This window comes from Elephantulus edwardii, unplaced genomic scaffold, assembly GCF_000299155.1.
Source record: "Elephantulus edwardii isolate Elephantulus edwardi_28Jun2011 unplaced genomic scaffold, EleEdw1.0 scaffold00049, whole genome shotgun sequence".
In the NCBI taxonomy this organism is placed as follows: Eukaryota; Metazoa; Chordata; class Mammalia; order Macroscelidea; family Macroscelididae; genus Elephantulus; species Elephantulus edwardii.
In genome coordinates, this window is record NW_006399799.1 from 8524243 (window position 1) to 8547624 (window position 23382).

A 23382-nucleotide genomic window follows, 5' to 3' on the forward strand; every position below is an offset into this window, starting at 1 on the left:
TTACTGGGCCTCTGGAACTGATTTATCTACACCTATGTAAACATGATTGTTTCTCTGTCTCCTAGTGTAGGCAGTGACCACAGCGTCTTCTAGATCTCACTAATCAACAATGGGAAAATGATCAGTAATAGAAGCACCTGATTTGGGGCAGATATGATAATCACTCCATTTGAAGTAAAAGTTCTTACTGATGCCATCTTTGTAAACAGATTTCACCAGACCAAATACATTTATATGTATTACTTACATTTTGTTCTTGGTTCTGTTGTGAACTGGTGGCACCATTTAATATCCACTGTAAGTTCTGTTCTCCCATCACAAGGCTGGACTGCAAGATAGCTGTGTTGGGAGTCGGGGTGATGGTTATAGTGGGATTATTAGTTAGGACAGAGTTGGCACCCAGAGGCAAAGTCTGGACCATGGCTGGCAGGGGCTCAGTAGTACTTTGTGGGGGTGGAGGTGCTGCCACAGCTGAAGCTGATGTAGAAGCCCCAGCAACAATGGAAAGTCCTGGTACTATGGGCTGTGGTGCCTGGGGCTGTGGAAGAAATTCTTGATGATTAGCAGCAAACTGTGTGCTGTGGGGAACAGGCACTTCTGAAGGTTGTAAAAGAGCAGGGGGGTTGCCAAATGCAGCTTGCTGGGAACCAGTTCCTAGGGAGGGAGCAGGTGGAGGAGCAGATGGTGCTGAGGCTGGTAGTAGAGGTTGGGGTGGCTCGGAGATGGCAGGCTGCAGTACAAGTGGAAGAGATAAAGACGCTGAACTTCCTGTGGATGGTGGAACATCACTGACTGTCTCTGCATCACCATTAAAACTTTCAATCAAGGCAGCTGGCAAGAAAAAGAAAGAGAAGCATATATACATATCCCACGCCTTGTACAAGTCATAAAAATACAGTTATTATGGGCCACATAGAAGATATTTTAATTCCATTAGGGCCAACTTCTCTTCCAACAGGCTGTCTTTCTGCTTTTAATTTAATGGCATCTGTGGTCCAAGTACTAAGCTTTATCAACACCATTGTCTACGTGTGAAAACCCAGTATAGTTCTAACCGTAAAAACTTGTGTCCACGGCGAGCTCTGGTGGCCTAGTGGCAAGAAGCTGCACTGCAATCTCAGAGGTACACGGTTCGAATCCACCAGATGCTCTGCTGGAGAAGGAGGAACAATCTCCTCCTGTATCAGTCAGATCTGATTTGACGATACACACAAAAATAATGAAATAAAAAAAAAAAAAATAAATAAATACATAAAAAAAAACCCCCAACTTGTGTCCTACAGCTTTCCTGGGAAACAGATATCCTTTTTTGGTGGATAGGGTGGGGTAGAGTAAGGAATGACCAGTTGAACTGACTTTCTGACCATCATAAAGAAGCTTCATAAGCAAATTTTCATTCAAACTCAAAATGATTTACATATCTGCTCAGCAACTGGGTACCAAGTCAGAAATGGGGAGAGCTTACAGGGCCTCTCATTCTTTCAAAGTTAACAAGCACATTAAAGACAGTGACTTCCACCACAACAAGACAAAGGTGAATAATCCAACTGAAAAATGGGCAAAGGATATGAACAGACACTTCACCAAAGAAGACATTCAGATGGCCAACAAACACATAAAGAATGTTCAAAATCCCTATCTCTAAGAGACATGCAAATCAAAACAACTATGAGATATCATCTCACCCCAATCAGAATAGCAAAATTTAACAGAACAGCAAGCAGCAAATGCTGGCGAGGTTGTGGAGAAACTGGAACCCTTATTCACTGTTGGTGGGAGTGTAAAATGGTGCAACCACTATGGAAAGCGATATGGCGCTTTCTCAAAAAGTTGCAAATAGAGATACCATTTGACCCAGCAATTCCACTACTGGGAATATACCCCAAAGAGACCATAACTGACATCCAAGCAGATATATGCACACCCATGTTTATCGCGGCTTTGTTCACAATAGTGAGGAGTTGGAAACAACCCAAGTGTCCATCAACAAACGAATGGATAAAGAAGCTGTGGTTAGTCACACAATAAAATACTGTGCTGCATTGAAAAACAAGGAACTCATGCAATATTATTTAAAATGGGTGACCCTGGAGGACATTATGCTGAGTGAAGTGTCTCAGTCACAAAAGGACAAATACTGCATGGTGCCACTGTTGTAAACCAGGACTGACCCTGGGGTTGGGGGAGACTGAGAAAGACGGGTTCAATAATGTATAGTGCACTGAAACAGATGAGGGAGAAAACTGTTTAAAAGGGATATGTGATTAGGTATTTTTGTCATGACAGGAGTCCGGAGCGAAGGCTACATATTGAGTGGACCTGGGGGAGGGTTTGTAAAACAACGAAAGACTTTTTCTTTTACTTTTCCAAGAGCGTAGTGTACTAGGGCAGAGGGGTGGGCAGGGAAGAAAAGTGCAACAATGAATGAATGGAAATCCAAAGTATCTGTAAATTTTCATTGAAATTAATAATAAATTTTTTAAAAAAGGAAACAAAAAAAAAAGAAAGAAAAAAATGTAAGAGAAGGTTAAGCTAGCTTTTGATGGAAAAATTGAGGACAATAAAAATACAGATTCAGAAAATTGGCCACTTTAGAAATTTCTAAGAATAGGCAATTAGAACTGGCCCACAAAAGGTAGCAATGGGGAAACAAAAACAACGGAATTAAAATGGCTGTATTAAAACATCATGTTCCTAGAACTCCATAGAATAAATTTTTGTCTTCATGAAAAAAAAATAAATAGCAAACCTGTCTGCTGAGGATCTTCCTGAACTGCCGCATCATCTGAGTTCTGGAACATAGATTCAAAGATGATTGCTGGTGAAATTGTGCTGAGGTCCTGGCCCTGTACCGGAAAGACATACAAATGTATGTAAAGTAATTCTCCACTATGTGAGATGTATGCAAAGCAGCAAACCCTGATAGATCTTGTTTCTATCTTACCCTATTTCAAGGTAATGTATATTCTTAAATCTCAGAAACAAAGAATCTGTTGGACTTACAGTCCAGCTATCCAATTTAGTCAATTAGGTTTTACTAGGATGGGCATATGCCTTTTTAAACGCACTGTCTACAGTTGTATGTGTACCACACACCACAGTTGATGAGTTGTAATACACACATACAGTATGCAGTGTCTAAGGATTTAGAATCTCATTTTTCAGGGGGCAGAGAGAAACTGTTAACCTCTGTTCTGTAAGACCAAATTCTGAATACTGGAGTCATTGTTTTTTTAAAATGGGACTGCATATTTATGTGAAGATTAAAAAAAAATTGCAAAGATTAACTAAATGTCATATGTAAAAACTGCTGACCTGCTGTTTGTTTTGTTGTGTATATTATTAAAAATAATAATAACATTTAAAAATTGAGAAAAAACCAAAATGACACAATTTAGAGTAATTTCAGGTGCAGATACCTATCTTTCCCATTGCACCAAGAACAAATGAAAAAATAATTTGATGCAGGAATAAAAAAACCTCACCAATCTAAAAATAGAACTGTAGTTGTTATTGTGTGCTTCCATGTCAGAACTAACCCACAGCTGATGGTCCAGTGGGTTTTCAGAGGTAGTAAATCACACAGGAGATTCCCCACCCTTCTCCAGCAGAACAGCTGATGGGTTTGGATGGCATGTCCTCGGGACTGCAGAGCAGCTTCTTACCATTAGGATACTTGAGCTCCCTACCATAGAACTACCATTACAAAAACAGAACTAGTAATTTCTAGGCATATACTCAAAAGACTTGAAAACAGAAACTCCTACAGCAATGTTAACTAGACAAATTAAAAGATGCATTGTGTTGGGAAGTGTACTGTCAAAGACCTCTTCAAAGTGCTGAAGAGCAAAGATGTCAGTTTCAAGACTAAGATAGTAAAAAGAGCAGGGGCTGCATGGGGATAGTCATATCTGACCTTTAACAACATCAACAACACAAAACCACTTCCCATAAGGTCACACATGTCCTCACTCTAGTGCACATCTGTCTACTCATCCCAATACCAATCTTACTGTTTTACTAGGTCTAAAATCCAATGCAATAGCACACACAAAGAACCATATTAGGGAAGACAAAAGGGCTATAATTCAGGTTAACAGCAGAATGCAATCACTCAGTCAGGTACCTAGCCTTGAGCCTCGGTTTTTAGACCAGTGTTACCAAGCTCTCAGTATTGCCAATTATGGCTCCTCCCACCCAATTGTCCAACAAAATTGGGCAAAGGCTCTTAGCTCTGGTTCAGGCATAGCAGGCTGAAGGTCCACTCCTTCTCACATCAAGTCTCTGGTCCTCTACTGAGGTTGCTTTGGCTGTTGCTCTCATAAGCCTTAATCTAGCTGACACAGAATCTCTGGTGCTGAAGGATGCATTACATTCTCTTGCTTCTTCTTTGCTGTAGGTGAGTTTCTCCAATTCTGCTGCTGGACCCGCTCAACTTAATGGCGAGACTAGTGAATCCCCTTGTGGACTGGTGAGACTGGCCCATCTCTCATGGACAGGCTAACACACCCTAATCACATATTCCTGCATATCCACACAGCACAGTCAGTCAATAGGTGAGGGAAGATATTCTGAACAATAAACCCTTAACATTACAAAGGTTCACCTGATACAAACCATCATCTCTTCAATTACTTGCTATGCATCTGAAAATTGACAAAAAGGATGACAGAAGAACTGACGCCTTTGAGTTGTGGTGTTGGAAAAGATTGCTGAACATCCCGAAGAAGACTGCCAAAAGAACAAACAAGTAAGGAATGGGTGCAGCCAGTGTGATCTTTGGTGGCAAGCATAGTGACACTTCATTCTCACATACTGTGGCATGTTGTCAGGAGGGACCAGTCCTTGGAGAAGGACATTATGCTTGCAAAGGCAGACAAGAATTCACAATAGCAGAAAGATGGAAACAATTTAACTGTTCAAGACAGAAGAATGGATATAAAAAATGTGGCACACACACACAGGAATATTAGTCAGAAGAGTCTTAATATATGGGACAATTTGAACTAAGCATAAAGACTTTACACTGAGGGAATTAAATCCATTACAAAAAGACAAAGATAAAAGAAAAAGCAAATTGTGGTGTAGTATTTAGCATGATCTTTCTAGCTAGTCTTCTGACTCCCTTACAATGATTAGGAGGGACTTCATAAATGAGGCCTACCAAAAGGATTAGATAGTTTGCAACTAATGCAAATGCAGTGTACAGAACAAGTAAAGGTTAAGGTTTGCATCAACTTGGCCCTAATTTTCAGTAGCTTAGTAATCAAGTAATAATGTAGTTATCTTTCCCTATGTGATTGTGATAGATGACCTTCATTTTATGGTATGTTGGAAACTCTAGCCTTTATGCCTATAATCATGGTTTTATTGGGAAGTGAGCTATCCATTATATATATATTTTTTTTAAATTAGTTTATTTTTCATTTCAATGAACATCTACAGAGATTTTGGAATTCCATTCATTCATTGTTGCACCCTTTTCCCCGCACAAACACCCCCCCCACCCCGAATTATCCATTATCTTAATGAGTCAGGATTAGAATGGATGTGTCTTTAGTCAAAGAAGCCCGAGTGGCTTAGTTCATTCTGGCTGCCCAAAAGTTAGCAATTCAAATATACCAAGTGCTTCAGAGAAGAAAAATGAGAAGTCGTCTCCCATAAAGATTTTTAGCCTTGGAAACCCAATGTAGGATCACTATGAATTACTATCAACTACACAACAATGAGTAAGGTGAGTATCATTTAGTCAATACCTTACTATAACATATGACTGAAGTCACCATCCTTACTCATAGTCACATCCGTGCTTGAGTCGCATCTTTTCTCTTATAAGAGGTAACAGGAGGGGGAAGTCAGCAGTGAGGGCACAACTGGCTATCACTAAGTAGAAGAGAAAAGAAGTAGAACACGTCCTTTGGATTTAGGATTCCCTTGTTGGAAATGTCCTAAATCCAGTAGACAGCAAGAGGAGATCAGAGTGAGTAAGAGATGGTGAAAATAACAGCAGAGAAATGGCAACAAAAGCTGAGCACATTAAGGCAGAAGGCTTGCTGGCAGAGCGAGGTGCCTCAGGTGACCTCTCAGTGGAGCTCAAGAGCTTTGTAACACTTGACTGATTGCACAGGCAATCCTGCCCCAAGGGGACCAGGGAAAGGCCTGCAAGCATACTCAGTTGAGAATAGACTGCCCTGATGGAAGATCTGTATCCTGAGAAATCATGATCCTGAACTGTAACCTAATATTCCCAAATAAACCCCATAAATATTGCCTTTGAGGTATGTGTGTTCGTTTCTATGAATTATTGAAGCAGAGAAGTAGAGAATACAATGAGAGGTGTTGGAATTGTAAAAGGTTGGGAGAGGCAGGCATGTCTGACAGCCTCACAGGCATCAGCAACAGACTGATCTTGATTCTCCTTCCTCCTGAGGGGAAGTCACATGTTCCTGTCATGTCATTTTTACATACAGGTATTATGACTACAGCTTACTAACGGTTAACAGGGTAAGAGAAAAGGAAAGAAAGGCATTTATCAGAGATTAAAAAAAATAACTCACATTAAGTATAGTTTTATACTATAAGTTGTATGTTATAATTGTTGTCAGTAAGTTTAACACTTATAAAACATTTAAACCATAAAAAATTAAATCATAGATATATTTACAATAACAACAAAAAGAGTACCTGTTGAGGTTGCTTATGTACAACAAAGTATTTAATGAGATTAAAATATCTCAACATTTAAAACCACACTAAAAATATCCCGTGTTTTTAAAATAACACACTAGCTTTTTAGTTAGAAGAGCTTTGGTGGCCCTAGTGGGCAAGGAGTTGCACTGAGGTACAGAACCAACAACAGCAAGAGGTTTAAATCCATCAGATGGTCCAAGGCAGTAAATGGGCAATTTCCTTTGTGATTTACAGCTTCTAAAAAACCCACTAGAGGGTCAGTTCTGATTCAATATCAATGAGAGAGCTTACCTAGTTAAAATGTCTATTTTGATCATTATAGTGTTTTGAGAATGGTGTCACTTTGTCAACAGCAACTCAAAAAACAGGAAACTTAGAGAGCAGTTGTTATTGCTGTGCTGTGCCACTGAGTTGGAACCAACTCCCAGCTGACCCTCCAGCAGGTTTTCTGAGGCTGTAAGTTACAGAGGAGGAGACTGCCCACCTTTGTCCTGAGGACCAGCTGGTGGATTAAAATGGCATACTTTTGGGTTGGCAGGGTAATTCCTTACCATGGGGGCACTGAGTTATTGTTAACAGGGGAGGAACAAGTCAAAAAAAGGTAAGAATGGTTGCACAACTTTAAGAATGTAATTGCTGTCACTGAGCTGTGCACATAAAAATGTTAGTTGGTAAACGTTTTGCTGTGTATATTCTCAACAAAAGAAGATCTTTTTTTTTGAAAAGAAGGAATGGCCAGGCAGCCTGGGTTTGTCTCCTGGTATAGAAACAAACAAACAAACAAACAAAAAAACCAAACCCAAAACAAAAAAAGGGCCTCTGTCCTCCAAAAAATATGAACAAGAATAACCAAAGCAACATTATTCATATTAACTTCAAACCAGGAAATATCCAAATGCCCAACAACAGCAGAAAGGACAAACTGGTACATTCACATAGTAGAAGGCAGCTCTGGTGGCTTGTTTCTGTGTGCCATCAAGTTGGAACTGACTCGTAGCTGATCCTCCAGCAGGTTTTCAGAAGCAGTAATTTGCATGGGAAGAGACAGGCCATCCTTCCCTTGTGGAGCAGCCAGTGGATTTGAACCACATGCCTTTGGGATTGTAGCTCTGCTTCTTACCGCTAGGTCACCAGTGCTCACTTCTAGTGAATGTTTATTGTTAAGGAATTATGCTGTCAACCCAAAGGTATGTGGTTCAATTCCACCATCTGCTCCTTAGAGAAAGCTGGGTAATCTCTTCCATTACACTTTACTCCCTCTAAAAAGCCACTGGAGGGTCAGCTATGGGTTGGTTCCAACGGAATGGCACAGAACAATTCAGAAAGAGAATGAATGATCTATAACCATATGCAAGAATATTAATTAACATCTCAAAATGTTAAGAAGCTAAGCTCAAATCATTTGTATGGTTCCAATCTTTTATAAGTCCAATTATAAAAAGCACAAACAGACAAAACTAATCTCATGTTGTCTGAAGTCAGGATAGCAGTGATCAGGGAGAAGCAGTGGTTTGCACAGGGGTAAGGAGATCTTCTAGGGTGCTGGCAATATTCTCTGTTCCTTAATCTGGATGCTGGTTACATAGGTATAGAAAACTGTTAATGCACAAATCTGCACATCTATGATATGCAGACCTTTCTGTATATTTCACCTCAATAAAATATTGAGTTTGCGTTCTGCCTTTTCTTGGTTGTTTTTTTTTTTTTTAAAAAAGTGCTGAAAGTTCTTTTCCTTAGTCAGTACCAGAATTCAGGGCAAAAATCCCAGGTACCTAAGTAAACAGGCGCAGCTCTCAGAAGCAGACAAGCATAGACGGTGAGTCTACTGGGGCCTAAAGCAAGGAGAAAACTCCTCTTGAGGGCTGGCTCAGACCAGGATGGATCCTGGGGCTCAGTACACAAAATGCTCAGTGAGCCATTTCCTAGCAGCAGCTTAGATTCCCTTTAACAAAGCATCTGAATGAAGCAAAACTCAGAAACTCCTAAAATGTATTGTTTGATTTTTAATAATTTGCAACATTTTTAAGAAATCACAATTAACTGTTTCTTGAAATTTGGTCTTAGTTCAAAAGACTAAAAAATGAGATTATCAATCATTTTGGAATACTGGTGCCAGGGATATGGTACATACTTGATGCTCCTTTCTTTTGCTGGTAGACACTGTTGTAGAAGAGGTTTTATCCCTTATATGAGAGTACTGTACCTGGTGGTATCAGGGCTGCAGAAGTTCCTCAATCCTACGTCACTGCCCTGTCTAAATAATAGACCCCTAAGCTATTTTCTTTATTATCCCTCCTCATGTTCCAGGTGCTATGTTTACCTAACTCTGTTCTCTAGTCATTCAAGTAGAGAGGCTGAGCTTTTAAAGAGTTTAAGTAATCTCATTTAGTTCCAATTGGGCCTTTTTCTGATGTGATGTGTGAAGTACTAAAACGTGAACATTTACCCAATGGCAAGGGATATTCCCAGTTTCTGTGTGCTTTTGGCCATACTCGGGTGTTTTTTGCATTGTGACTAGCATTTTACTGTTGTTTTCTGTGGAAAAGCTAGTTGCTAAAAGAAAGTCTGCCATTACCAAAAGGAGAAACTAGGCCTTAGGGTGTTTAGTATAAATTAATTTTAGGTCCTATTCCCTGTAAAACTGATTCACAGAGTTGGGGAGAGGGCCAAGAATCAAAATTTTTGAGGGGGGGGGGACACTATGGAAACATGCTATAGATGATTCCACTGACCACACATGAAGAAAGAAACATTTTTTCACAGTACTTCTGAGTCATTCAGTCTCAATTCAAATACTTTCTATCAAAGTATTTCTATTAAATACTCTGGTGGCTTAATGGTAAATACTGCACTGCCAACCTAAAGGCTCACAGTTTAAATCTACCAACTGCTTCGCAGAGAGAAAGATGGGCAACTTCTCTTCCCATGTGATTTACTGCCTCTGAAAAACTTCTAGAGGGTCAACTATGAATTGATTCTGTCTCAAGAGTACAAAACAACAATATCAACAAATGAAGAAAGAGGGAGCTGTGGGGGCATCGTCTATAGGAAGTTGCACTAATCCAAAGGTGGTGCATCTCTGGCATTTTGAATCTCCCAGTGAATCCTCGGGAGAAAGGAGTCTCTTCCTGTACAATTTACAACCTCCAGAAAACCCACCAGAGGATGAGTTATGAGTTCTGACTCAACAGCAATGAGTTACAAGGTAAATGAACAGAGAACTTTTTGCATGCAGGAGGTCATCAAATGACAACCCTGTCAAAGGGTATCAGACAGCATAACCTTTCCTATAAGACTCTTATCAGAAAATTCAAAGGTCAGTAGTAGAACATAACAAAGCCTGGAAGACTTTAAAGACTGGCTTGCCACCAAAGACTGGGCTTTTCACCAAAGAAGTACTCAATTATTGTACCTTTACTTTTAGCACCTATGTTACACAAGGAAGTACAGCCAGAGTGCTCCTTAGAGTGAAGGATGATGAAATTTCATGTCATCTACTTTGGGCATATTTTCAGGAGGAAACAGTCCTTGGAGACAGGCATCATGCTAGGAAACTTGAAGTATGACAAAAGAGAGTAGGACCCTCCATGAAATGGAATGATATGGTGACTACCACAATGGGCTTGAGCACGACAGAGATTGTGAGTAAGGTATAGGACAGGACAAAATTCAGATCTGCTGTTCACAGGGTCAGTATGAGTTGTAGCAGACTTGACGGCACCTAACAACATGTTAGAAGTGTACTTACTGTATTGGAATTTTCTCGCAATTCAGAATCTGTGGACAAAAGGCTCAAGTCACTTAGGCAAAGTGAGTGATTTGTATCCTGTAAAAGAGGGGAAAAAATTTAATTTGGGAATAGAAATCAGGATTTTATAGCAGATTATGTAATAAGACATTTAGACAAACTCTCTAAGATTCTAAATGTCTACATATGTGGAGGCATATACCATCCAAACCAAGGGCTGTGTAAGCTATTTCAATTTTAAAAGTCCTGTTATTTTTAGAAGAATCTCTCCTTTTTTTACAAAAACAAAACCCACTGCTGTGAAGCTGATTTTGAGTCATGGTAACCCTCTGTTGGGTTTTTGAGGCTGTAAATCTTATGGGAGAGACCGTGTATCGTTCTCCTATGGAGGACTGGTGGACTCAAACTACCAACATTTTGGTTATAGTCTATATGTTACATACTATGCCATCAGTGCTAGTTTATCTTTCTTTTTATATATATTTCTTAAGGAGGTTAATAAATTAAGGGTTCTTCAATTATCTCAAGACTAGAATATTTATACAACTGATCTTATTATTTTAAAAATTATTTCTCATGACTCATTTGGCATACAAGTCTTAGTTTCTTTCCCCAAGCCTTAGTTTTTCATTGTGATTTGAGTGAAAGTTTAAAAAGTAAATTGCTTTTCCATTCAGACATTCACACACATTTTGTTTTATAAAATTAATTATAATGTACTTGCACTCTTTCTTTCCTCTGTAATTCTCATTTCTACTAATCTTTCTATCCTACCCCTTTTGGGCTTTATCTTTGTGCAAATGCTACTCGTTTGACCTAACAGAATTGGTTATTCTAAGGAGTATGTTCCTCCCTGGTGGTAGTGTTTCATTTATATAAACCTTGAAGCACTATTTTATAATCTCATTTTAAATATGAGAAAATTGATGGTAAGATAGTGCCAGAGAACAGTCCAAGGATACAGTCAGTGGAAGATAAACTCAGTGATTTTGATTCAAGTCCATCTTCCTCCCCTCATACTATTGAGTCTCTAATATAGGGATATGAAGAATCCTATCCAAGCCGTATCGAGAATTTGCTATTCAAATACCACTAACTCTGAACTCTAGATTCTACTAAGTCTGTTGAAATTTATATACTTTATGTAATTACCCTATTTAGTCACAGGGATCAGATACTCCTGTATTCATGCATGCATGCAAGCAACAAATATTTACTGAGCATCTACTATGGATTAGATGCTATTCTGGGTCCAGGGATAATGAACAAAACAAAGTTTGTCCCCAGGAAGCTTACATTCTAATAGAGTTAGGTGTTTTTTTTAATCCTACAGACAACAACAAAAAATATATATGTTATGAGAGATAATGATAAGTGTTACTGGGGGTTGGGGAGACAGGGAATGCTGCTTTCATTAGTTAAGGGATATTTTCAGCTAAGGCAGTGTTTATGCAGAGACCAAAAGACAAAAGAAGTGAGACAAGTGCATATCTAGGGAATGTGTTCAAAGCAGGGGATATGGAAAGCACAAAGATCCAGGGGTAAAACTGGGCTTTCCTTGTTTAAGGGGCAAAAAAAAAAGACAGTAGTGTGGCTATTGATTAGGTCAGAGGCTTGGACTGAGTGGGTGGGCCTTAAGAATTCAAGTTTAATTGATGCAAGAAGCTCCTAAAGAATCACAAGCAGATAAAAGCCATTATTTGTTCTGGGGTTTAGAAAGATCACTTGAGTTGATACACACAGAATAGTTTATCAGGGGGATGCTAGAAAGACCACTCAGTAGGTTACTATAACAATTTGGACAAGAGATGACAATGACATGAACAAAATAATCAGAAGAGGTGATCAGATTCTAGATACAGTTTTGAGGTAGAGTTGCTAAAATCTGCTGATTGACTGAACATGAGGAGGGAAAAAGTCATCAAAGGTGACTTTAAAATTTTTGGCCTCTGCTAGTAGAGAAAGGGAGTTACCATTAATCAAGATGGAGAAGAGTCCAGAAAAAAGGGTTTCTATAAGTCAAGATTGAGATGCACAAGCCTGAAGTTCAGGGAAAGATCAAGACAAGAAAGCAACATTTAGGACTCCAAGGCAATTAAACCTTTACAGAAGCAGACTGTCACATCATCTCCCTTGGAGCTGTTGGTGGTTTCAAACTGATGACTTTTCAGCCAGCAGCTGAGTGCCTAACTATTGCGCCATCAGGGATCCTCTTATTAGAAGTATTAACTGTACATTTATGCCAGGATCTCTCTAGAAAGGTCAGGCAGGGAAGAGGTAATTATGCAGCAGGGGCTTTGTAAAGAAAAATCAAAACAGCCTAAAACTCTGTAGCACTGGTACTGTGGTTGAGCTTTAAGCAAGGGCTCTCAAACCTTTTGGTATGCAGAAAAGAATGAGACACTCCAGACGTTATCTGGTTTTTCAGTGACAGACTGTGACTGTGTGAAGCAAATTACCAATTATGTCTCAAACTCAAGTACATACAGGTCATTTTATAGACATAAAGAGAAAAACAATACCCTCTAAGGAGCACCTAGAGATTGTAAACCTCTGGTGTTAGGACCATCGTTTCTACCATTGTTGTGTGCCACTGAGTCAGAATTGAACCACAGCTGACCCTCCAATGGGTTTTCAGAGGCAGAAAATCACATTGAAGGAGATTATCCATCCTCTTCCGGCAGAGCAGCTGGTACATTCAAACCTTGTGCCTTTGGGATTGAACTGACCCATAGCTGACCCTCTGGTGGGTTTTCAAAGGCAGTTAAACACACGGGAGGAGATTGCCCATCCTTCTCCCATAGAGTGTCTGGTAGCCTCAAACCATACACCTTCCAGATTGTAGCGCAGCTTCTTGCCACTAGGCTACCAGAGCTCTCAAGAGATGTACAGAGAATGTTTTAACCTTTCATACTGATCTACAAACAATAGTTACTGTCCAAGTCAAAGCAACAGATAAAAACACTGCACACCTCTGTTCCATTGTGATTTTGAAGTGCACTGTATGAATGTCCTTTGTTATCATGGCCCTTCATGTGACTTTTGAGGCTGTATTGTGTGCTGAACGTTTTCTCACAACCATTACTTGGGCAGAAAAAGGGCCTTTCACCTGCAAAAATGACAAAATAGTGTTAATTTTATCATAAAGTCATTGAATCAGATTTTTAAAAATCTGCTTGCCTATAACACAAGGAAGTAAATATGCTAATGAGGGTTCAGGAAATAATTGTTAACAGCTGGACAAATTATATATATTCCTCTCGGTTCTAAAATGTAATGCTGAACAAAGTGTTGGAAATGAATCTACTCCTTTAGAGGTTATTTTCCCTGGTTTCTTTTTACAGTATTTCTGTATTGATTTTACTTCTTAAGAATGGACTCCTCAGTCCAACTTTCAGATCTTTTCAATCTGAAAAAAAAACACAAAAATTACAGGTGAAGGCTAAGCTGATTAAGAGTGCTCCTTCCATCTTCATCACCAGGTCTCAAAAAGAACTAGAAATACTTATGGATTCAATGAAGAATTTTAAAAAAAGAAAAGAAAACAAGAAAAGAACAGCCTAAACTCACCAGTATGTGTACGAACATGAGTTTTAAGGTGGTGGCTTGCTGCAAATGCTTTTCCACAGCCATCATGATCACACCTAAATAATCATTCAAGCAAAGAGAAAGAGCAGCCATTAACCATTAGGTCTTTTATCAAGACCCTTCATAGAGACCAAAACAAATATTCAAAACACTAATATCAGATGGACGCAAACTGATTTTATGAGTTGGGAATAATGACAAGACCTTGGGGAAAAAGTATGAGAGGGAGCTATAGGACTGAGATAAGTAGTTCTTACCTTATAGGTAAAGCATATGTTGAGAATCCTGATGAGAATACAGACCTTTTCATGAACTACATAATAGAACCTATTAGCAATGCGAGTCCATCCACAAGGAATATCTACTGCCAGGAGAATGAGGAATAACAATTCATGGGACTCTGAAATATTAAATTGTTGCTGATAGTGTTGTTAGGCATTGTAGAGTTGACTACAACAATAGCGATGCTTTAAATAACAGACTGGAACTTTGTTCCATCCTGTGCTAATTTCACAATCTCTGGCATGTCCAAGGCTACAGTTACAGTCATTGTATCAATTCATCTTATTGAAGGTCATTCTCTTTTGCTGACCCTCTACCTGTCCCAGTATTATGTCTTCTTCCAAGGACTGGGCCTCTCCTGATAACATGCCCAAAGTATGTGAGATGAAGTTTCATCAGTCTTGTCTCTAAGAAGCAGCCTGGCTGCACTTCCTCCAAAGTCTCTCTGTTCTTTTGGCAGTCCATGGGATATTCAATATTCTTTGATAACACTATAATTGAAAGGCATCATTTATCCTTTGATCTTTTTTACTCATTGTCCAACTTTTAGATTCATATAAGTAACTGAAAATACCATGGCGTGGATCAGTAGCATGTTAGTCTTTAAATGATATGTTCTTTAGCACTTTGGAGAGGTCTTTGACAGCAGATTTTCCCAAAGCAACATGTCTTTTGACATCTTGACTGCTGCTACCATGGGTATTGATTGTGGATCTAAGTACAATGAAACCCTTAACAATCTTTTCTCCATGTATCATGCTCTTGCTATTGCTCCAATGGGACAGATTTTTTTGTTTTCTTGATGTTGAGATGTAATCCATATTGAAGGTTATAGTCTTTGAATTCTTCAGTTATTGCTTCAAGTCTTCTTCACTTTCAGTAAGCAGAGTTGTGTCAATAATAGCATAACATAGGTTACTGATGAGTCTTCCTCCAATCTTGATGCTACATTCTTCTCCTTATAGTCCAACTTCTCAAACGATTTGCTCAACACACTAGGTATACAGATTGGATAGGTATGGAGAAAGGATACAATCCTGACACATACCTTTCCCAAGTCAAGCATACTGACTCTAACAACTTACCTATATCCTACTGTGTCAAGATCTACTTTATGTTCTTTCTCGATAATAAAAATTTCCCTCTTCAGAATTCTTTAAATATTTATATATTTCTTCCATGGTATCGCACATCTTCAATTTTATATTATCTCTGTTTCTATTTTTTATCTATTCTTCTAAATGGTAAACTCAATGAATACTTTCCTTTGTAGTTCTTCACATTTGCTATGGTTCTGGCACATAGCAGATAATCAATAATGATTTATACTGAATTAACAAGCACTGTTGTAAATCATAATACTTTCCTTAAATACTAAGCTTTTCTAACGCATTTTACTTTTAAATGAAATATAATCATTGTTCACACCCATGTTTGCTGTTGTTATTGTGTACCAGTGAGTCAGAAATGACCCCCGGCTTACCCTCCAGCAGCTTTTCAGAGTTAGTAATTACATGGGAAGAGACTGCCCATCCTTCTCCTGCAGAGCTAGTGGATTCAAACCGTGTGTCTTCTAGACTGCAGCACAGATTCTTACTGCATTATTCACAATAGCAAAGAGATGGAAGAAACTCACATGCCCATCAACAAACAAATATATAGAAAAACTATGGTATATTCACACAAGGGAATATTATGCACCACTGAAAAACAATGAACTCATAAACCATTATAGAACATGGGTAAGCCTGGAGGGCACTGCTCAGTGAAATATCTCAGTCTCAAAAGGAAAAATACTGCATAATATTGCTGTTATGAAATAGGACTGACATCAGGAGTTGGGGGCAGAATATGAAAAGAGTGACTAGATAATGAACAGTGAACTGAAACAGATGATGGGAAAAACTGTCCGAAAGGAATATATGATTATGCATTATATGTATGACAACAATCTGGAACAAGAGGTGCATTGTAAAGTGGACTAGGGGAGGGGATGGACAGGAGAAGAGAAGAAAATGTGCAAAATGGATGATAAAAATTTTAATATAGATAGATAGCTAGATTGATAGATAGAGATATATTTAATCATTATACCTAAGGTTTCACTTAATATTCAAGAAGACTCTCTACTAGTAGTTTTAATTACTACAAAAACAAATGTATTTGAAGAAATCAGACAGCTCACAGCAGCCTATGGGAGGGAAAGTAACTTAAAATTTCATAGGATTTGGAAAGCAAGCAAACAGAATCAACCACTCTCACTCTTAGAGGGAATGAATCTATAATTTTAAAGATACCATTTCCTTTAATAGCTCGTTATTCCTGAAGATTTGTAAGTTGTTTCTAAGCCTCCTCCTAATAAGGAAATGAATGACTTGAAAAGGAAGATAGAACATATTTAATTCCAAGAATACAACAGTAACATCTCCTGTCAAAATTCAAACACATAATTTAGGGGCAAATTTCAGTAATTCTAACACTGACTATTTAATAATAAATGTCATACGATCACCCCAGGACTGAATTTTTGAGTATCTACTAAAAGCCCATAACTGAGCTATGTGCTATGAACTTAGAAGAAAGTTACTGTTTTTGTTGTTGTTAGGTGTCATAAGGTGGACTACAATTCATAATGACTCTTGGACCACCAAACTGGAACCCTGCCCTATCTTGCACCATCCTCATCATTTCCAACATGCTTTAGCCTGTTGTTAGAGGCACTGTATTAATTCATCTTGTTCAAAGTCTTCCTCTTTTTTACCAACTCTCTACTTTTCTCAACGTGGTATCTTTTTCTAAGGACTGGCCCTCCTAAAATGTTGTTGTTGATAAAGTTTTACCATCTTTATTTCTAAGGAGCATCCAGTTATATTTCTCCAAGACAGGTTTGTTTTTTAGGCAGTCCACGGGAGATATCCATGAAGAAGAAAGTAGATACAAATTTTCTTTAAACTTCATACATTTGTTTATTTATTTGGAAAACAAAATTCACACACATGCATTTACAAAATAAAATGGATGATACTAAACATGTGTATGTTGTTACTGTTGTTGGTGCATGAGGTCCAGTTGGGCCCAATTCTTCTGGTTTGTGGCTGAGTCAGGACCATTAGGCCATCAGATGATGTTACAAATCAACACTTAACTAGAAACACAACTGAGTACTGGTAGGGAGCTCCGATGGCCTAGTGGTAAAGAGGTGTGCTGCTAACCTGAAGGCACGTTGTTTGAATCTACCAGCTACTCTGCAGGAGAAAGATGAACCATCTCCTTGTGCTATTTGCTGCCTCTGAAAACCCAGCAGAGGGTCAGCTATAGGCCAGTTCTGATTTGATGGTACGTAACAACAGCACTTAACCTATGCAGCCTATCCTTCTTTTCCTCCTCCTCTCAAGCTTATCCTGCCTATCTCAATCCTTCGTCTTCTTTCCTCTGGGCATTTCGCAGTTTCAGATGTTGTCATTATGTGCCTTTGAGTGGACTATGTCTCACAGCAACCCTATGAACAACAGATCTGAACCCTGCCCTATTTTATGATATCCTCAAGGACTGCAACCCCTGGTTACAGTAACTGTGCTGATCCATTTTGTTGAGGGTCTTTCTCTTTTCTTTCTGACTTTCTACCTTTCCTAGTATGATGTTCTTTTCTATGTAGTGGCCTCTTTTGACATTATGCCCAAAATATATAAGACAATATTCACCATCTTTGCCTCCAAGGAGCACTCTGGTTGCACTTTCTACAAGACTTGTTTGTTCTTTTGGCAGTCCGTGGGATAGTCAGTACTCTTCTCTAACATTACAACCCAAAACCATCAATTCTTGTTCTGCTATGCTTATTCACTGTCCAGTTTTCAGATGAACAGGAAGTAACTGAAAAGAACCTGGCTTGGATTAGGCATATTTTAGTCTTTAAATTGTTATCCTTGCTCTTTAAAACTTTGGAGAGGTCCCTCACAACAATACCTGGTTATCTGTCATTCTTTTCCATGAAAATATAAGTTTTGTGACAGGAAAGTCTATTTTTTTTTTTTAATTTAGGTTGTTTATTTTTCATTTCAATGAATATCTACAGAGATTTTGGGATTCCATTCGTTCATTGTTGCACCCTTCTCCCCGCACAAACCCCTCCCCCCCCACCCCCGGAAAGTCTATTTTAGTAATATTTCTCTAGTACTAATAGGACTGCTAGGAGAACAAATAGGTTTGTCCTGGAGAAGGTGAAGCCAGAATGCTCCTTGGTGTCAAGGATTCTGAAGTTTCATCTAACACACTATGGGCATGTTACAAGGAGGGACTGGTCCTTGGAGAGGGACATCATGTTTGGGAGAGTGGAGGGAGGGTGCAGGAGAGGAAGACCCTCGATGAGATGGATCGATTCTGTGAGTGGAGTGGTGGGAATGAGTGTGTTTGAGATGGCGAGGTTGGTATAGGATTGAACGGTGTTTAGGGCTTGTACATAGGGTTGCTATGAGTCGCAAGCGACTCGATGGCACATAACAACAACAACAACAATAGCAATTTGACAGCACATAATAACAATGAAAGTACTTTCCACATCAACAGGTTTGAAAAAAAAATGATTACAGAAATTAAAGGAACACAGCAACCAGTTATCACTAGAGGAAGACTCTCTAATAGGTGGATTGACAGTGATTGAACAATGGGCTCCAGTGTGTCAGAGACTGTAAGGATGGCACAGAATAGGACAGGGTTAGATCTGTTATTCACAGGTCACTATGAATTGTACTCAACTTGACAGCATTTAACAATATAACAACATACATCTATTTATTAAAACACAATTTTTAAAACCTGGTAATACAAGTGCTATTAAAGGTGTGCAGCAATAGCAATGATCATTTGGTACTAGCAGGAATACAAAAGTGGAAAATGCATGATATGACAACAGCATTTCCACTTCTTGGTATTTACCAAAACAGGTCTTAAACTTATATCTACAGAAAATGTGCATGTAAATGTCTACAGCAGCCATATTCATAATTACCAAAATTAAGAAGCAAGAAGATGTCCTTCAAAAGTTGAATGGATAAACTGGGGTATAGACAGAAGAATATAATTGAGTGATAAAAAGCAATTAGGCCACAAAAGACAAAATGAAACTTTTCATGTATATTGTTAAGTAAAAGAAGCTAGTCTGAAAAACCTACATACAGCATTATTGCAACTATATAACATTCCAGAAAAAGACAAAACCACATAGTTAGTATCAGTGTTACCAGGGGTTTGGGAAGAATGGCAGAGGGATAAATATATAGCTAGAACACAGAAGACTTTTTGAACAATGAAACAATGACTATTCTGTATGATACTGTAACAATGGATATGACATTATTCCTTTGTCAAAATCCACTACACAACACATAAAGTGAAACATAATGAAAACTTTGGAATTTAGTTAATAATAAAGCATCAATATTATATAGTACTCCATTATGGGAAAATACTATCGTATTTTCATCCATGGACAGATAGTTGGGTTGTATCTAGTATTTTGTTAATGTAAATAATGATACAATAAACTTGAGTGTGCATATACTCGTTTGTGTCTCAGCTCTTATTTCTTTAGGATATATGTTCAGCTGTGGAATGGCTGGGCCAAATGGTATTTCCATTTTAAACTATTTAATACCAGACTGCTTTCCACCGTGGTTATACCATTTTACATTTTCACCAGCAATATATGGAAGTTTCAATCTCACACATCCTCACCAGAATTTGTTGTTCAGTGGCTTACTGACTTTGCTGTTGTTGCTGGAGGTGTTATCTCATTGATGTTTTGGTTTGCACAAGCTAAAGAAATGCTTAACCATAGAGAGAATCATACTGGAAGGATTCTAAAATCGTAGTAGAATGATTACCAGAGAAGGGAAGAGGAGGAGTAGATGATTACTTAATAAATTATGAGTACTTATTAACATGGGTGAAGGGAAAGATAATATGGATAATAAGACACTGTAGGTATGACCACTGATGTTATGGAACAAAATGTACATAAATGATTGACTGAAAAAACAATATCCTTTGCACACTTTCCCTAAAATAACAATAATTTTTTAATAATAATCAAATTTTGAAAAAAAGAATGTATCCATATTCACGTATCAACTGTACAAATGTTCCACACTACTGTAAAACACACAAAAATAAGGAAAACTGTAGAGGATAACAGAGCAGAAACATAGGCTTTTGCTACTTCCAGGTCCTAAAATGGCTCTAAAAGTTAAGTCTATGAAATAATATTATAATATTATATCAAATAAGAAGAAGAAGAAAATTAAAGACAGGGGAAAAAATTGGGCCGAAAGACTCATCCACAGAGTGAGGTTTTTAGAATCCATCGCTACTACTCAGTTTTAATTCCAAAGAAAGAATTTGTAAAGGGATTTTTCTATCTAAAAAACTTTAAATAGATAAAGACACCCAGCTAATATCTGAACTGTGATGAGCAGTCCTGCAGAAAATAGTAGGGCTTACCGAAATGGCTTTTCTCCTGTATGGGTTCGAATGTGCTTCCTCAGATCACTTAGTGTGGTGAAGTATTTGCTGCAGCCTTCAGATTCACAGTTAAATGTTTTCCCTGTGTGAAGCCTCTGATGTGCTTTCAGCCTGTAAGATACCCCAAAGAAATTACCTTTTTCATACTATACTAATTCTTTGTGACATTGTATTGTGCCTTAGAATCAAGTGGATTCTATACTTCTATTAGCATCCAAAAATTCTTTACCCTATGAGAAATCTGAGAAGTAGACAGTAGTTAGGAACTTGAGTCTACTGTACACTGCCTTGTACTCACATTCTACCCTAGTCCTAGACTGGACAGAAGATATGAAGCCTGTTACATAACCATTGTGTGCTTTAGTTATCAGTTGCTGTAAAGAGTACTTAGAACAGTGCCTAGTTTACAATATACAAAAGATTCTTCATAAATGTTGGCTATTGTTATTTTATATCCAATGTTGAAGACTAAACTTTCCTGATACAAATAGTGGCAAAGAGAAACAACTACAGAATGAGCTCATTTCTCAGGGTAGAAAAAAAGGTTTATCTTCATGGGAAGCTGGGAAAAAAATTTATAGACACCTTAGCACCAAAATTCTGAGCCAAGGAGAGATATTACTCAATACTAAACTCTAACCTTCCCAGGCCAGATTGTCACTCCATGACCAACAACTCTAGCCAACTCAGTATATGTGCTGATTTTTAGGTAACAAGTTCTTCTAGTAAAATTTTAAATAGTTGAGCACAGCTGTGCTCTTTAAAGACCTGAGTGAACATTCAATCTTTTGCAGAGAGAGTGAACTGTAACTGTGATCACATTAGGGTCAGAGGCTGGTGGAACAAACAGGCAAAGAGGCTGACCTGTACAGTGTGTTGAATGCCTTCTCACACCCTTGCACGTCACACTCAAATGGCTTCTCCTTCGTGTGCACTCGCACATGGATCCTGAGGCTGTAGGAGGTGAGGAAGGCCTTGCCACAGCCCTCCTGATTACAGACAAAGGTGTACTCTCCTCGGTGAGTCTTCTGGTGGGTGCGCAGGTTGCCTGCTGTGCTGTAGGTTCGGGGACAGCCCTCAAAGGTGCACTGGTACCGCTTTACCTGGCAGACAGAGTATACCTCGTCAATTGGACAAATGAGTTTCTTAGGGCCGAATTCTCCCAAATGTTTGGCTCTAAGGAGACTGGAACAATATAAAATGGGGTTTTATCATAAACACAGAAAACAACCTCTTAATAAAGTAGATAAATCTTTCCATTGATCATATCATACCTGAACAACAAATGATGAGCTAGAGGAAGACATAAACTTGGAAGTAGATGACTATTCTAAATAAATAAAAGAAGCATTTTTAAGACTCTAGTATACACCTGTCTTCTAAAGACTGACATAGTTTGTTACAGCTACCTATTTTCAATTTTGACTTTAAGGATTGATTAAACACCTTACCTTCTTATATTATACCTTGATAGGTAGTGACCAACATTAAGCTGAGTTTGAAATATCCTGAGATTTATAAACTCAATCACTAAGAACCATGTTCCCAGTATGGTTTTCCCCTGCAAAATTTTAAGTCCAAAAGAAAATAAAATTCTTAGAATATTTGGTGATGTGGCATTTCTCAAGCTACCAGGCTCTTTTGCTCCCTTTCACCACCAAACTTTTGTTGTTGTGGGTTTTGTTGTTTTTTATTTGATTTTTTATTTTTACCACCAAGCTTCTTGAAAGAGCAGTCTATGGTCAGTTCTGTAGCTTGAAAAAGAACAGCTGAAAATCAAACAAGAAAGAGAAAGAGCAGTCTAACAGTGAGCCTCCACTGCCCCTCAATGTCCACTCAGTAAACTGGCTTCACTGCATTTAAACTGACTTTCACTCTCTTAATTTGCTGATGGTCAAGCCCTTTTTTTTTTCTTTTTAAATTTTTATTACATTATTTTTACGTGTACCATCAAATCAGATCTGACTGGTACAGGAGGAGATTGCCCCCTCCTTTTCCAGCAGAGCATCTGGTGGATTTGAACCGCGTACCTCTGGGATTGCAGTGCAGCGTCTTGCCACTAGGCCACCAGAGCTCCCCCTGGTCAAGCCCTTTTATCTTCACCTATTCTCCTTGACTGTAATATAATTCACAGATGATGCTTTCCTTTTCTGAAAGGTTCTCCACAATATAGCTGTAAGATCCTCATTCTCTTATTCTTGAGACACTCTGAGCCATACCTTCCCCCAAGCCCTTAAGTGTGGGTGTATTCCTAAACTTACTGCTTATCTCCTAAACCTTCCTGTATACTAGTTAGTGGAGGTACCTTAAGACTTGGTGTCAGAACACTGAATTCCAGCACTTGTTTTTAAGACACTAAACAAGTCATCTCACTTCTCTAAGCCTCAGGTTCTTTATTTCTAAAATGTCTCAGCACTTTTGAGTAGAAAATGATGTAGAAATCTGTGAAAAATATTCTATAAATGAAGTGTGTAGTCTGTAGGTAGCTGTGCTGCTAACCCAAAGGCAGAGCCTCTCTAGCATTCTGAACCCACTAGATGGGCAATAGCCTTCCATGA

General features: G+C 38.5%; 1 protein-coding gene across 1 annotated transcript in view; it reads right to left on the reverse strand.

The window, feature by feature from the left end:
* Nucleotides 1–23382, reverse strand: part of MTF1 (metal-regulatory transcription factor 1) — a 50294-nt gene that overhangs the window by 4394 nt on the left and 22518 nt on the right. Inside the window, exons 2-8 of the mRNA XM_006886470.1 lie at nucleotides 21689–21927; nucleotides 20804–20935; nucleotides 14009–14082; nucleotides 13411–13547; nucleotides 10439–10516; nucleotides 2750–2846; nucleotides 248–831 (exon numbers count right to left, since the gene is read on the reverse strand). Of these exons, the coding sequence (XP_006886532.1) occupies nucleotides 248–831; nucleotides 2750–2846; nucleotides 10439–10516; nucleotides 13411–13547; nucleotides 14009–14082; nucleotides 20804–20935; nucleotides 21689–21927 (1341 nt within the window). The remainder of the gene's footprint in view (nucleotides 1–247; nucleotides 832–2749; nucleotides 2847–10438; nucleotides 10517–13410; nucleotides 13548–14008; nucleotides 14083–20803; nucleotides 20936–21688; nucleotides 21928–23382) is intronic.